Source organism: Trichoderma breve, chromosome 3, assembly GCF_028502605.1.
Source record: "Trichoderma breve strain T069 chromosome 3, whole genome shotgun sequence".
Taxonomy (NCBI): Eukaryota; Fungi; Ascomycota; class Sordariomycetes; order Hypocreales; family Hypocreaceae; genus Trichoderma; species Trichoderma breve.
In genome coordinates, this window is record NC_079234.1 from 3,998,838 (window position 1) to 4,015,557 (window position 16,720).

The window sequence follows — 16,720 nt, forward strand, 5'->3', positions numbered from 1 at the left end:
CGAATTGTTGATAAAAATAGCATACCGCATCTTGACCCCATGCAAACCTTGCTGCGATTCACTCGCGGCCATGGCCCTGCTCAAGCCGGCAGTCAAATTCATTACGAAGCTAATGCAGCATGATGTATCCGTGCCCAGGCCTGTCTAGGTTATTTTTATCCAACAGTCGGCTCGACTTGGAATGTCGTGTTCCCCTGTGCATGAGATCCTCGTAAAAAAAGGATGCACCTATTAATAGACACTCATCCTACGATGGGCACGTTACATGTATTTCATTGGTTGAAATTGGCTAACACCGATTTCCGCTTCAATTGCTTCATTCAAGTCTTAGACACATAGCGGTATGATACCGATTGATAGACTATGATCCAGCCATCTCCACGACAACAGTGTGTGAGTGAGGCGGTGCAGTTCCACCCCTGCCTAACTATACTATTCCGCTCCGGCAAGCGGATCACTGGTCCATATACCTCTATGCTGCAGTCTTCCGAAACACTGATACGTGGGAAGATGCGGGTGATAGAACCGTGAGTGGTGGAATTGAATGGGCTTGGCCCGTTGGCGAGGAGCGTATAATGTTGGCAATTACATATTGGTCTCTTGAAATGAAAGGATAAAGTTTTCTTCTGATCGTCAGTTTCCTGGAGATTATTATCACTCTTGACCATAGGATTAAGTCAATCTTCGGGTCAAGCTCCTATTACCATGTCCGAAAAAAATAACAATACTAACAAAGAAGGCAACATTACTTGTAAGTTTTTACCATCTACTATCCTAATTTTAAAAGTTTTAACACGTCTAGATCACCCAAAAGCAGTCTCGTCCCCGAAGCATATTGCACAGGGACAGCACAGAGATTTGAGAGCAAAATGGCAAAATTCGAATACCTGCCACTGGCTAATCCAAGAGAGTGCTTTCCAATCTTGGGAGAAAATGGAGGCAGAATACTCTTTACTCTGGCTTTATGGCAGTCGTAAGTTTCTCCACTTATAGAAGACAGCTTTATACTGACTATTAAGTAGCTGGATGTGGGAAATCAATTTTGATGTGAGTTTCTATACCACCTGTCCTTGTCATACCTGTTATGAGTAGAGAATAATCTTTATCTTTAGGTCCCGTGTGATTGAATGTATTCATCAGAATCAGTTCTCGATAAAAGGCCCTGATGCGGTCCACTTGCTCTACTACTATGTCGGCTTCCATATCGAAGACAACCAGAGCACGGATGAGCTCTACCAAGATATTTTAACGACATTTTGGGAGCAAACGCTCAACGAATCCAGGGACCGATCGACCAATACATATAATGAATATTCTAGCCTCGAGGAAATGGAGAATTTTCTGCACGAAATGCTCATTTCATCAAAACGAGATATATATATGGTCATCGATGCGCTTGATCAACTTCCTGATGCCACGCAGGAACGAGTAATTTGTGGTTTCAATGCATTAGCTCGAAAGCTCCGGTATGAAATGAGTAGCTACCGCCTTAGCGTAGCCATCAGTTCCCGCCATTGCAATTGTACCGATGAGTTGCGAACACGTCGGCTGTTCCTAGTTCAAGTTACAGCGGAGAAAAACAGGCGTGATATCGAACAATATCTAGAAGAAAATCTCAGATCAGCACTCCTTGATGGAAATCCACAGCTTAAGGGGCGACTATTGGACGAATTGACCCAAAAGGCAGACGGAATGTAAGTGCTGTGGATCCTTCTATTTATACTTCCACTGACGGATATGATACAGATTCCTATGGGTTATCCTACAAGCATCAAACATTAGCCAAATGAAGCACGAATCACAAGTCATGGAGGCCTTACTAAAGCTCTCTCCCCCAAGGATATTAGAAGATCTATACAAGACCTATGCTTATAAGTTTAAGGTCTTACAAAACACAATAGAGCAACAAATAGTTCAGAGAGCGGTGGCCCTACTCGCATCCAACATGGGTTCAATGTCAAAAGACACCCTGTGCGTGGCGCTATCACTTGATTCCCACGGGACTATCAACAAGAAGCTTCATCAAGATCTGGTCAAGAATACCTCTGCAATTGTTACGTCCTCTGAACATTTGATCCAATTCAACGAGCATCTTGGGACTTTTCAATTCTGTCACATAACAGCCTTTGAGTTCTTTAGAGCATACGAGCCAGCTGCTTACAACCTCCAGATTGCAGAGCTCTGTCTGTCTTATCTGCGCTCTTTAGAATTCGGTCAGAGCTCTCTGGACGATGCCTCATGGCGTAATACTGAGAACCTTGAGTCGGTGATACAAAATCACCCGTTTCTACCATTTGTCTCCTCAATGTGGGCCATAAGCATTCAGAAGAGTTTCATATCCAAGAATATCCTACATATCGAAAAGAGATATTCAACAGTCCTCGACTTGTTTCAGATCCTTTTTGCCAAAACCCAAGGAGGCAAATTTGGTAATCTTCAATTGGCATTTCAAGTTCACTTGTTTAATATGGGCAAGAGATTGCCAGTCGGAGTTCACCACGAGCACATTGTTAGCTATTATGGCCTCACCGGGCTCTTCGATATTTTCGTGGCAAGGAAGTGGTTCGACGTGACAAAGCTTGATAACGATGGATTAATTCCCATCCACTGGGCTTTACGGAATTCGGTAAAAGGATACGATACCAGCTCTACTGTTGCAAAACTGATACAAAACGGTGCGAATATCAACGCTAAAGACAAAGAAGGTCACACTCCTCTACACTATGCCGCTCGTTACGGGAATTTTCAAGCAGTGAAACTTCTTGTTGAAAAGGCAGAACTCAATTTCACGAATGCGAAGAAAGAAACAGCCCTCGTCACTGCTTGCAGAAAGCATCATGAAGATGTGATATTGCGCCTTGTTAAAGCCGGGGCGGACGTAAAGGTTCAAAGCTCTTTCGGCACGGCTTTACAAGTCATATCCTTGATTGGGTGTTGCCGTTGTGCCAATGCAATCCTCGCACGTTATGGGGATTCCAAGATCATCATTGAGAAAGACTGGCCATTCGGCACTTCTCTCCACTCTGCAGCATTTTACGGTCACTTGGACCTTGTTAGACTACTTTGCTCTAAACGTATAGATATCCGTGCAACGCACAAAATATACGGAACCCCAGTGACAGCTGCCGTCATGGGTCTCAAACCAGGACTAGACGTGAGCCCATTTCTGGATACTATCAAGATGTTGCTCAAGCATGGTGTGAAAGTCAATGATCGAAGCGGTACACTCGGACCAGCTCTCCGGGCAGCAGTATATCACGGAAACAGGGAAGTTGTGATTCTACTTCTGGAGAATGGCGCCAAAATTAGTAAAGCTGGAGGACGAACGGGTACGGCGTATGAAGTTGCAAAAACCCGTGGACATACAGACATTATGCATGTTTTATCGGAGAGAGGCAAAGGGGCTCCAGATTATGACAAGGATCACGACCTCCCTTGGCAAAATCGTCAACAGGTTCTGCGGCAAGAGTTCAGGGCGACTTCCAGAGCTGGTAGCATGGAAATGATCGACCGTCTCATCAGACAATTCGAGAAATCTTTAAAGAAAGAAATCCAAAATGGTGAAACTATTTTCCTCAAAGCATTGGTTAGGCTAGGTAAAGACGCCTTTATTGACATGGTAGAGTTGGCTACAATGTCGCACAATGACATTGACGTACCGACAACAAAACAAGACAATAACCATATATCACGTCTCCGAGACGATTTGTCTGAGTTTCTTGGTTTAGGTTCTGCTAGCAAAGACGGTGAACCCATCTTGACTCATGAAGCTGGCACTGGCGGTGTGGCATCACCCCATATTGGCCTATCAGCAAATACCCTCGTCCAAGGCAGTCATGGAAAACACTTCCCACAAGTCTTGTATCGAATGGCTCTGGCTGCGGTGAACATATTGGACACTGCTATTGCGACCAATGACAGGCAGCTAGTCAGGTTGATTACAAACACATGGGCCGAAGCACTGAACAATCTCGTCTCCCATCCTGGGTTGGGAGAGCCAGTATTGGAAATGGCAGTCCAGAGGCGTGCAAACGAGCTCAAGAGACACCTTTTGAACGAACACCTAAGTTTGAAACGAAAGTCCCAAAAAGCAGAGACTTCTGTTCTGCCTGGCATTGAACTGCTTTTGGTAGCCGTTGAGCGCGGCAAAAATTTCAGGCACTTGTCCCTTGTTATCTGTAAGCTCTGGATGATTGCAATGAGTGACTTAGTAGGGCATCTTGGCAAGGCAGGAGAAGCACCGATGCAGGAACTAATTCGCATACTTGCGGAGCGATTGTCGGTAGCAGTCAAGGCTGAAGATCAACTCAATGCTGAAGTTTGTGGACAGGCTGGTATTGAGCTCCTGAGAGCGGCAGCGTTGAGTCCGAGGCCAAGATTGCTATCCAGATTCAGTGAGAAACTGGCGATAGAACTGGGAGCAAGTCTTGTGGAAAGCATGGATTCCATGGTTGACAAGATTACAAACATGAGGTGTGAAGAATACCAAAGCTGCTGCAAGTATTCGGAACATGATGAAGCTCTTGGCCTTACGCTTGCAGGTCTGGGAGTACTATGCACAGTTATCAAGCAGGGTACCGACTCTGTGACATCTAAGTTGCTGCCTTTTATTGAATCAAGGTTCGAAATGGCTCGAGAAGCTCATTTGGATCGCCACGCATCTACTAGTAATGAAATTCCGGTTCGCTACCTAGAGGTTATCTTTGATGCTACTGTCGACCTGTTTGCAGTAACTGAAGAGATACAGCCTGGCAGCCTGAGGACTTTGGCCTTGAAAATTTTTGCCTTTTTGGGAGTCAAATCAAGCAACTACCAGCAACGCGTTATAATGCTTGTCTTTCAACGCTTTACAGAGGCTGTTCGAATCGTTAACCCTACTGAGCAGAGAAAACAAGTACTTCGGATTGCTAGGACTATTCTCGCTTTCGCAGATGCTGATATGGGTACCAACGAGAGGAGTCTCACTGTTAGGCTAAACCTTAATCAAGTAACTTCGGGGCATTTAGCTAAGTTTTTACCGACCATTGTAAAGATAGAGGAGCTGGCTGGATACAAACAAGTCATTGAGTATCTAAAGAAGAAATTGGAAAACACAGAAGAATGTAAAGACGGGAAAATATAAGGATGCTAGATCTTGATGATAAACGATTTGCGGCGAGTGGTTCTTTCTTTGTGAAAACACTGTTTCTAGAGTAGCTCTTCAGTGTATACAATCTGCGTGAAAATAATAGTGCATCTCTTTTATGCACTGTTTTTAATTGTCAAACTCGTAGCAGCTCTGGGTTTTTCTTCTACATATTCGGGTGGATAACTATTGAACCTGGCTACGTATGTCTAAATGGCGGAAGAGATTTAAATGACACATGTTCGTTATGAACAGCGTTAGGCTGCGCTTTACGCCAAGGAAAGGTTCATGCATCCTAGGCCTCTTAACTCTCCGGAACAGGTTAAACCGATAACGTGCCCAAAGCGTCAGCGCCCTCACTCGAATATTGCATACATTCTAGGCTTCCATGAAGGATCCGTCCAACGCAACAAATGAACCATATTAAAAGCCAGCTTGCCCCAACGAGGAGGAGGTTCATCGCTGACATACTCACAAAGCCGATTGACTGTCACGAATACAGATCAAGATGAGCCTCTTGAATGCCCCGTTGCAGTCTTACTTCCACTCATTCGTCCAGCATACTTATGAATTACTGACACCGATCGTAACCCATAGTAAAATTCCAATCTTCATCAAGGATATTGACCATCCATGGATCAACGAAAACTTGCAATGGCTGGAGAATCGTGACGACCCATTCAAAGAGCTGTGCGACCCGAGTTCCGAAATTTATAGAGGAATTGATGGCCGCGTGTGTCCATCTGATCTCTTTAACCGGCTGGTAGTTGACAACAATAAGTGGGGGATTGAGAGGACGCCTTGGAGAAATGCTCGAGAACGGTTGCTAGAAATGAGGGACTGTCCCATGGCTCTCGACTCGGTTAAACATCTCCACGTAGACATCTACGTCAGCAGCGGGGAATACGGACTCAGATATGATTCACCGAATCCGGGAGACGAAATACCCGAGCTCTTTGCAGATGTCCTGACTTTGATGCACAATTTGGAGCGAATAGACTGGGGTATTTCTGCGGTGTCTGCCAATTACTTTGAAAGTGTCTTCTCAAAAAGAAACCTTTCACTCCCGTCGGTCAATCACCTCGTTCCAAGCCAGTCTTCCTTCTATCTCATCCCCATGTGTCCGAACCTACGAGCCTTGGAAGCCACGGCATCCAGAAGCGACCAAGGATCCTTTATCGAGAGCACTTCTAAAGTGCCGTCCATTCGATCTCTCAATTTTCAAGCTGTACATAGATGGAGCGAGCCCCTACTGTCTGGTAAGTTGCAACGCACGGACATGGAGACTCAGTTTATAATGAATATCTAGATCTACTCAGAGCCATGCCGAACCTCGTTTCCCTCTCTTTAAGAGGAAGAATTGGTGAGGGTGAGTATAGCGACGAAAGCTTTCACTACGTGGAAGTAGACAAAGAGAAACTACAAATGGTGAAAAACAACCTCGGTCTTGAGCCCGATGATATCGTCATCATCAAACGACCCAACGACCCATACCTCAAGGTAAGCATTCAAGATTAGGGCAAGATCTTTTACAACTAACACACGTAGACTTTTCTTCGTGAACTTGTCGGCTACCCAAATATAAGACACCTTGACCTTCCTTATTCAGCAGATTTATCTTTGGGATTCGATGGGGGTCCCTGGTGCGGTAATGCGTATTTCGGGCCGGACGGACGAGCTTATCATCGCAGGGTGTTACAAGAAGGGGCAGAGACAGATGAGAAAGCGGCAAGAATAGCTTTATCTGTCCTACCACATTTGGAGAGTATATCAATTGGAGGATGGACTCCCCATATGACCAAAGAAGATGGGAACAAAGTGGTTTTTGAATGGCCATGGACCGGGAGAATGGAGGAATGGTTGCTAGAGCAAGTCCCCGACGTATCTAAGGATGACCCATTTTATGATTCCTAAATTGATAAAAATACACTCATTGCAGATTCGAGCAGAGGAGATTTTCCCATAGATAGAATAGTCATATAAATTGGGACTAAAGCGTTTTTGGATCTGTAAACTGGGATTGAGGTTACTATTGAGCGTTGAATGTAGGACGAACGGCGACTGCCGCTCATATTGAAGCGAATTGCTGCTTACAGGAAAAATGAACAGCCCAAGACTCAGACCAGCAATGAACCGTTCTTGCTTTCACAGATGCTGACAAGAGGTAAATCTTACTGTTATGCTGGCACTTAGTTAAGTAACTTTGAGACATTTGGCTGATTTATTATCGATTATTTCAGAGATAGAAGAGCTCGCAGGATATGAAGAAGTCATTGAGTATCTGAAGATGGGATGAAATAAAGATGGAAAATGGAAGATATCAACAGACAAGTGAGAGAAATAAAGATGATTCATGTTCCATCCGTAGAATATGTCTATTTAGAGGGCAGTCTTCTATATAGAATGTTCGATACTTAGGTATATAGATAACGGTATGTACACACCTTACTACTTCAATGAATGATCTATAAGCACTCTCACTAAATGAACTGTATGGAAAAGACGTGACATATGAAATAGAAAGGAGGACTTCCTACGGGACTTACGCTCTAGCATATCTAGATAGATAAGACTGGAATTCATTCCCGTATATACGAAACTCGAGAGGAACGCTCCCAGATCTCACTACATATAACTCGTACCCAGAGACCGGGGCGTAGCTCTCCTCAAACCAGCTATTACAGCTTTACTAAACCTCTTGATTATAAATAACTTCCATAACTCGTATACAAAGAAAGAACTCATCACAAGGGACGTCAGATAAGAGTATATTTCACACACATAAATTCCACTACCAGACACAGTCTCTCATGGGATGGGATTTTGATCCTTGTCAAGTCCTCTCTGCATTTGATATCATCGACGCAAAGCAAGATAACCAATTACAAGATTCAGAAACTCGCCGGCATATCACATCCAATGTTAAAAGACATCATGAGAACCACGATTTAGCTCAATACAACCTCCCTAGACAAGCTTCACTCCAGTTTCTGCAAACCATGTCGTCGTGAAAAAAACCACCATGACTCGCTACTTCGCATCATGTAGCACACTCGTGACCAGTCCAAGATGCATAAACCGCAACGCTACCACAACATATCCATGCCTAGTCTCCCAGGACCAAGTTGCCCGACGCTGTCAAACTCGACATCCTTCAGCGGTCAATATGCACCTTCGAAAGCCACATCCCGCTTTCGACAAGTCGTCCAAGGCGCCTCCTCCACTTCCAGGCCCATATCCGGCCCCGGCCCCCATCACGACATAGTACAGTTAGATACGATACGAGTTGCAAATAGGCCCAGTATTGGACACACACCGCCTCTCTTGATGCATTCACACCAACTCTTTTTTTCTCGGCCGATGCTACTGCCGCCACCACCACCTCACTTTTCGTCCATATAACCGGGCATGGCAAAAGCCGGCACATCACTCATCTCCCCATCTCCCCATCCCATCCCCCCAGACACACTTTTGACTTATGTCGGGTCTCAGTGGCCAACCCTTTTTCTACTTTGGCCATCACCTGCCAAACATCCGTATTGCTGGCCCCTTTCTGAGTCAAGTTTAGTCCTATATATACATTCACCGTCGACGCTATATTAGTCTTCCTCGAACTTACTTACACAAAGCCCTTCTACCTCTCTCACGGCGCCATCCACTCTCGCCCCCAGCTTCATAGCTCTCCCGTCCCCAGCTTTCACAACTTACTAGTTCAAGTTCATTCAGCTGTATAAGCTCCAGCTCCCCCTTTGGGCCGACCCGACAAAGAGCAAGCAAGCTGAACAAGAGATTCCCTTCCGGTCCATTTTCTCAACCTCTCCGCCCATCCACCCAATCACGCCCCATCTCCGCCCTCCTTTCGCTGCACAATCCGGCCGGGCCTCCACACCGAGTTTCCCGCGTGGTCTCCCGGGTGACTTTTTCTGTCGTCCGAAAAAACAAAAAAAATGGAGGGGGAGGGCGTGTGCATTTCGTCTTCCCACCCTTGCGAATATCCCGCTTTTATTTCTCTCTTACTCTCTTTTTACGGCATCGTCTAGACTGCTAGTAACCTTGACGTGCCGTGCCTTGCTTCTGGGTGCGGTCCATGTAATGTAATGTACGTGTGTGTGTTTATGTATGTAATCCGGGCAAGGGGACGTGCGTTACATGCGACATGTTACATGCTGCTTCTCAGTCTCTTCAAGTTTACGGGCGCGAGGTGTGAGTATCAGTGTGAGTGGGCATGGTGTTTGTTGGGGGAATAGCCGGGCTTGACATTTTATTTTGGCTTGGACCAGGAACAGAACACATGCTTTTCTGAGAAAATAGAAGAGGGACAAAAAAAATCGAGATGGTGGGTTAGGTAAAAGCTGAGACCTGGCCAAGAGAGGAAAATTCTGTTTCATCACGAGAACGGTTTTTAGCCGGTGCCGAACCTGATTTATTGAGACATTCGGCTCGCCCTGAAGTTATCGCGCCCGTGATCGCAACCATACATTTTATATCTTCGCACATTTTCATTGCGTTCGTGATGTTATTTCTTCATCGTCCCTCTGATTGACCGCATTCATTACTTTCTTCTTTTTTTCTCTATCCTGTCTACTATCACAAGTCTTCCTCGGTAAGAAATATAATCGCGCATGTCGGCTCCAGTCGCATCCATAAACCGCTCAGTCGCAAAGCCATAATACGGCAACTTTTATCCTATAAATTAAAAACATAAATCTCTAGGCAAATCCACACAGAAACATCAACTCTTTTCCCACAAAAAAAATAAGAAGAATACCCATCCTCTCCGGCACCCTGTCCTTCTTCTTCATCCCTGCTCGAATTCCCCTGGTCCCCATATACTCGCATGCGCCCACTCACACTCATTTCGCCCGCCTCCAGCCTATCGTATCCCCAGACTCGGTCCACGAAGACCAGGATTCAAGCATCGTTGCCAAAACATGGTGTCTCGCCTCTTGTTCCTACTGGCGGCACCGGGCCCGCTTGCTTTGACGTAACTGGCAGCTTCGTAGAAACTACACATTTTATCGATAAGCCCGGTCTTGCATGGTGCATTTTGGAACTGCATGATGCATATGCAAAATGCATCCTTCGTCACAAGGGGGTGGGATGGATGGATGGGAGAATGGGATAGGAGAGACGGGCGCCCGAGGGAGGGTTGCGGTTGTGGCCAGGTGAGCCGGTTTAGCCAAACTAATCGTTGTATTTCTCTATTCTAGGAAGAGTAGTCTTCAAGGTCGATCACTTGTGAAAAGAAAATGGAATGAAGTTATAGATACAGTAGTAAGAAGAGTAAATCGTGGACATTCACACGTTGAGATGGACAAGTGTGGCGACCAAGACTCGGTGGAATAAAACACTAACACTCCACTGCTTATTGCACCCAGACCACCTCGATTCTGTCACCATGCAGCCCTTGGCCCGTCAAAGTGTAATAAGTAAATGAAGGGGCGTGTATACAAGCACGAGAGCGGGAGAAAAAAAGTGCGCAGTTGCATGTTACGATATGTGCTCGCAAGTATAATACTCCAAGAAAAAAAACTCCACTGATATTCATTATCGGGTATTATATGGTATCATAAATCTCATAGTATACAAGAAAAAGTTTCCAAAAAGGAAATAAAAAAAATAAAAAAAAAAAAATCATCGCTTGCTTGTCAAAAATTCCAAATGCCAACCACATGTGTTCTGTTGTTATTCCAAATGCCTTTTTTTGTTCTTTTTCGTTTCTTTTTTACTTTTGAATAGATGGCTTTTTTTTCCACCTCCAAGTAATACAGGCAATATGCTCAAGTCATGCAAAAAGTAGTTCGTATCAATACAAAGGAAAAGAAGTAAAAAGAAAAAGGAAAGGATGTCAATGTGTAAAGTCAAAGACAAAAGAGTGATGCGCGGGAATAGAGGATGGCGCTAGGAGATCGTCATCCGACTTCCTTTACTCCCATCGATAACCGCCGTCATCGTAGAGCACGCGGTCGCGGTGGCGACGGCCGCCGGAGCCGATGGTGGAGCGGCGTCGCGGCCTGATGCGCTCGGCAAGACGCTGCCGCTGGGCCTCGTCTTCCTCGCGCTGGTCCTGCTTGCGGGCAATGTCGCGAGCCTTCTCCTCGCGGCGCTCCTCCTCGAAGCTCATGCGCCTGACACTGTCCGTCAGCTTCTTGACATCGTCATCGCCAACAGCTGCGGTGGTCTTGAAGGAGGAGGCGCGGATGGGGGCGGGAGGCATCGGCACGGGCGGGCGCTTGTTGATCTCAGCGTTGGCCTTTGCAATGCGGAGGCGGATGCGGCGCTGTCGCTCCTCTTCCTCATCGCGCTGCTTGTCGGCCCGTCGCTCCTCCCGCTCGCGTCGGTGTCGAATGGTCTCCTCCTCGTTGGCGCTGCTCCGTCCGTGGCTGTCGCGGGAGCTGGTGGAAGAGTGGCGATCATGCTTGGAAGAAGAGCGGGCTGCGGGAGGGATTGCCTCGACTACTTCGACCTGGATGCGAGGTCGCTCCACACGCTCATTGCGCTCAACCCGCTCATCCCGAGGAACCCGGCCATCGACAATGATGGGCCGGCGGGAGAAGCTAGAGCCAGAGTCGCGGGGTGAAGAGCCGTAGACAGAAGGAGAGGCAGAAGCATGGGCGGAGGCATTGGGCGAAGGCGGTGCGCTGGGGAAGTTGAAGGCAGTAGGAGGAGTTCGTGGGGTGGGCGGGCCTTCAACTAGAACGATGCGCTCGCGCCGTGATCCATCGCGGCCAAGGTCATATACTTTCTGTCCGTTGATGTAGAGGCTGGCAGAGCGGCGCCGTGAGCTCGAGGTGCTGCGACGCGATCGGTCGGACTCGTCGCCGGAGCGGTAGTTTGGTGTGCCAGATCGCGGGCTGTAAGTGGGCGTGGGCGGGAACTGGCTGACGAAGGGAGAGCTGGGCGAGGTGCCGAATGATGCCTCTGAGTGCTGGATGTACTGGTTGGGGTGCTGGAAGACGACGTTGTTGGAGCAGACCTTGCCCTGCCGTGATGCAGAGCAGAAGACGGGCTGGCGAGACTGTTCCTTGTGGCCGTCTGAGTAGACGTAGGTGTATACGTTGGTGGTGCACATTGTGTCCGATTTGCGGCGGATGAATGTGCGCGTCGTACGCTGTTGAGTTGGTGGTGAGCGAGAGAGCAAGAGTCCTTGCGATGGCAAGGCGTTCGAGTGAGCGCCGAAGCTGGTCTTTTTGTGTGTGGTCAAGTGTGGTGCGATGGCTATTCTTGTTCAAAGACGACTCCGATTATGGAACGTGTTGTTGTTGTTCCTGTTGTTGGTTGGTGTAAGGATGAAAGAGAAGATGCAGCAAAAGGTGGGTATGAAGAGCCTTTTGTACAAAGTGTGTGTTCAATGTCTGTCTCTCTTTGATCCTTGTCCGGAATGCAATGCAATACAATGTAGTAGTAGTAGGAGTAGTAGTATAAAGAACTTGTGGGGTTGATGTGCGTTTGTTGCCTGGAAATGCTGGATCGAGAACGAGGTGAGGGTGCATCGCAGACTTATAAAGACAAAGCGATGGGAGTGCGTGAGAAGGGACAAGACCTTGGCCGCTTTTGGCCGTCGTGTCCCTGTTTCACACGCCCCCTCCACTCTCCTTGTCCAGCCATATCGAGTCTCGACAAGAGTCCTGCACCTGAACCCCTGCCGTCTTTCCGCTTTCTGCCTACTGGCAACATGGGGAGTGGGCTTCCTCCCCGGCGAGGCATGTGAGGCATCTTCAGAGCGCTAGCGAGTCTAAGGGCTTCTCCGATGACTCCCTTCCTGTTCGTCCCCAGTGTGGATGCGCAGCAGCAGCAGCGAAAGAGAGGAAGCCAGTCCAATAGCGGAGCGGCTGAGCGTCCATAGCCACGGACGGTGGGTTTTTGGTCTTCGCAGTTCCTGAGCGGCCAGCCAGAAGGGGGAAGGGCAGTTGAACGGAATGAATTGATGCTTGCTCAAAGCGACCGATGCGAGTGAGTGAGGTCAGAGGTACAGTAGACTAGAGTAGATGCTACCAGATTGCAAAGGTACACCCAGGCTGCCGCCAATTCTGGCATCTCATCTAGATCGAATCGAGAGAACCAGAAGAGGGAGCCAAACGATGCTTTGCTCACGGCCATTGCATCGTCGCAGGCTGCAGAATTTCGAAACGGCAGGGCGCTGAAAATAGCAGCACAGACGGCCTCCCGAGAATATTCTGCTGCATCTGCGCTTATTCGAAACGCACGCTGTTGGCCAATGGCAGCGACCGGCAGCGGCTGAAAATACCGTCAAATTGAATTGACAGATGGCAGAGACGCGCCTTGCCTGGGCGGCTGATGAAGCTGGCCATGCAATGCAAATTCGGATCCTGCACAAAGATGCGATTCTAGCCCTACCTTGAACACCGAAGCCAAAGCACCATCCTCACAATTGGCCAACGGGCGACGGCGGTCCAGGCCGAAGATGCGATGCAGAACACACTGACGCACGTCTCGGATCGCGGGTGTCGACGGGGGATTGACTCATTCAGTTCGGTCCAGAAACCGCACTGACTATGCCGTTAGCAGCAGACCTGCCTGCCTGGCAGTAGCTTCGTCGCATCGATTTGATTTCGTACAGTAGCAATTGATCCATCCAGTTTTCGTATTAGCATCAGCAGTAGCATCAGCAGTAGCGCCAGAGTCTTCTGGTGATGTCTCTCTGCCTGGCATTAGCATCGCATTAGCAGGGCATCAACCTCACCTGCATCGAATCGACCAGCAGCAGCAGTAGCTTCGACCTTCGGGGATCGGCGCGATTGAAGCGATGCCCTCTGGGATTGTGGACAGCCACAATTCAATTTGAAGCTTGGAGTCCTAGATGGTGGAGAGCGGGACACGCCGGGCAATGGCGTCGGTCCGCATCTAGGCGGTCCTTGTTAGCGCCCTCCGCACAGCGACCGCCAGAGCACTAACAGCGACCGCTGCAAATGCTGCAAGGGCATGGACGCCATCATGCCCGTCATGTCATGTCAGACCTCCACTGAAGACCACTAAAACCCAGGCTCCTGCTTAACTGATTTTCAGCCGCCTGGGCTGTGCTGCCTGCCCCAAGTCCACTGGAAAGTCGCCCAGTTTTTGTGGCCCCTCGCTAAGACCCTGCTGGGCCCTACGCTAAGCCGCTTTGGAGCCAGCCACAAAGCCACGGACCATGCGCCACACCTCCAGGAGATTGCCGGCTGTCGGCGACACCACCTGCTGCAACACACAATCTTCATCTTCACCTTTCACTGCCTCACTCAATGATGCTTGTTTGTATGCTAGCAAGAGGCAACCAGAGGGAGATGGTGATGCATCGATGGCGACACCCGATCGCGACATCCCCAACTCTCCGCGTTCACAGCCTCGCTGACGTGCAGGCATTTGTCCGAAGAGCCTCATTTTTCTCTCCTCCTCCCCCCAACCTACCTAGTTCGGTTCAACAATATTTGCCATCATGACGATATCGCGGCAAACCAAGGCAAACCACCAAGAATCATCGTCATGGCAAAGCAAAGCAGAAGAAGTCCTAGACACGCTACACGGGCCCTGCTACGCAATCGCCAGACTAGCGACGACTGTCAACTACCGGGCTAGCTGAGAGGGAAAACAGTCATGGGACGTGGTCCTGCATGCCCCATCCACCCACAATCGGCCATGGGCAATGACACACTCGCTACCGCGTCTGCCTATCCAATATGCGAAGCCCAGCATCTTATCCAGGCGACATCATTAGTCAACAAGCGCTATCGCTTCGGGTCCGATGCTGCTAGTCTCGCTCTTCTCTCTCACGAGTCTCACCGCGGTGACGCACAACTGCTGCCGGACTCTTTTTGCATTAGTCCGCATGACCACGGCGATCCGAGTGCCTACGTACTTTCGTGTGTGTGCTCCGTTTGAGTATCAAGGCAAGGACAGAGATGCTGTTCAAAGTGGCGAGTGGGTGCGGGTTCCAGCAGTGGAGAGGCCACCATGGATGGCTTCTATTGGCTTGTGGCTGTCACCACCAGGTTAGACTTGTGGGATTGATATCAGGCATGTCAAAGATGGCAACGACATCGCCAAGGCTTTTGGATTTGGATACGCGGTTTTGTGAGTTGCATTTTTCTCTTTGAGCATTCATTCATCCATCTTTCCTATGCTACTCCATGCACACACCCTTCCTATTGCATGCCGGCAACTTTATTGATCGCCTTGTCCTTTGATGAATACCCTACACCACTGTCAGTGCGCGTCGTAAGCCCACCTACCTATCAAAGACATCTACTGTACGGCTTCTATTTTCTGCTACAAGCATGCTTTGTATACGGAGTCTCCTGCCCGTAAGCAGTCCTCCTTTCACGCCGTCCGCCATAAGCAGCGCACTAGACCTTTTCCTTTGAAGGCTGCCTGTCTACCCGGACCCGTCGTCAGCAGTCAAACTCGCCCATTCACATTCACCCCAGCTGTGGCGCTCTGCACAATGCGGCCCCCAAAAGCCATTTACACCTATTCTTTCCAGCCGTCGTCCATATTTGGAGTCCTCAGCAAGGGCGGCCTCCTTGTGTGGCGTCTGTAATACGAACGAACGCGCAGTGAATACTGCCAGCTGGATGGAATGCGCGAGACAGTAACCGTGGAGTTTGTAGCGAGGTGCCTTGATACTACAACAATGGATGCGATCTATCATAGTACCAGTAGTGGATGGACAATGCCCTTTTCTTCTTTGAAAGCACGTTGCAACCTGCCATTCATTCTATTGCTCGCTAGCCCTTGAATGCTTCCCTTTCTTTATCCACTCTCGCTCTTATACTCTCATATTCCAAAGTTCCTGATTCGTCTCTTGTTCATCTCTACGCCGCGACTAACCCACCGACCGTGCAGAACAGGCATCCAATCCCATTGTCGACGTTCCTCTTGCATGCAAGGACGCAAAAAGCAGAGACAGAGGGGGGGCGTGTGGACTGTGTCGCTTGCCAGAACCGGCCGTCGCTCGCGACATTCACGCCCCCTCCCTTGTCCTGTGTCTCTCTTTTACTTGTATATTGCATGCCATACCTAAACTGAGACACACAACCATCAATTGTTCACTCGAAATTTTCTTTTCGCTGTCTCGGCAACCCATTTTTTTTTTCTCTTCTGCTCTTGAGAGGGCAGTCAGCCCTGCTCGTCAAAAATTGTGCGCCTTGGGGCCTCTCATCTGACCTCGTCTCGCCAAACAAGCTACATTTTGCCGAAGCGCGAGCCATTCGGACGGCTTCCGTTGGGTCACTTGGCCCTTTTCGGGAGGGAGCACGCTGCTCTGAAAATTTTCCTGTCATGATCAGTATTTTTTTTTTTTTTTTACTCCCTCTTCGATTTTACTCTCGTCACTTTTGTGGTTTGGCATGTGAGATTCGGTGAGAGTGCGCAAAACCACGCCACACCAGCCACTTTGTCAAAGTGTCGTCTTTAAAGTGCCCATTACAATGACCGTTAATGTGTAAGACAGAAGGAGATGATGCATTGTTGACAAGATAAACTGCATTCCCCGGAGAGGCGAGCAATACAATAGACGTTGTCTCAGCCGGCCATGTCTTGGCCGTTTCCGTCAGTCGGGCCCTGCCGCTCTGCCTCTATTCGGATCCTGGGTTTTTG

The 16,720-nt window shown here is 48.5% G+C and overlaps 3 protein-coding genes across 3 annotated transcripts; 2 read left to right on the top strand and 1 right to left on the bottom strand.

Annotated features, from left to right (window-relative positions):
• Nucleotides 1–933: 933 nt before the first annotated feature.
• T069G_05626 (ankyrin repeats (3 copies) domain-containing protein) lies at nucleotides 934–5,122 on the top strand (the record flags this gene model as incomplete). The annotated part of the gene is made up of 4 exons (XM_056172836.1): nucleotides 934–973; nucleotides 1,023–1,047; nucleotides 1,113–1,694; nucleotides 1,747–5,122. The coding sequence occupies 4 exons, from the start codon at nucleotides 934–936 to the stop codon at nucleotides 5,120–5,122; spliced, it is 4,023 nt and encodes a 1,340-aa protein (XP_056029694.1).
• Nucleotides 5,123–5,633: 511 nt separating this feature from the next.
• On the top strand, nucleotides 5,634–6,643 carry T069G_05627 (uncharacterized protein; the record flags this gene model as incomplete). Its single annotated transcript, XM_056172837.1, has 2 exons — nucleotides 5,634–6,384; nucleotides 6,435–6,643. 2 exons carry the CDS (start codon nucleotides 5,634–5,636, stop codon nucleotides 6,641–6,643), a joined length of 960 nt encoding a protein of 319 aa, XP_056029695.1.
• A 4,408-nt stretch (nucleotides 6,644–11,051) lies between these two features.
• On the bottom strand, nucleotides 11,052–12,197 carry T069G_05628 (uncharacterized protein; the record flags this gene model as incomplete). Its single annotated transcript, XM_056172838.1, has 1 exon — nucleotides 11,052–12,197. The coding sequence occupies one exon, from the start codon at nucleotides 12,195–12,197 to the stop codon at nucleotides 11,052–11,054; it is 1,146 nt and encodes a 381-aa protein (XP_056029696.1).
• Between the last annotated feature and the right edge of the window lie 4,523 nt (nucleotides 12,198–16,720).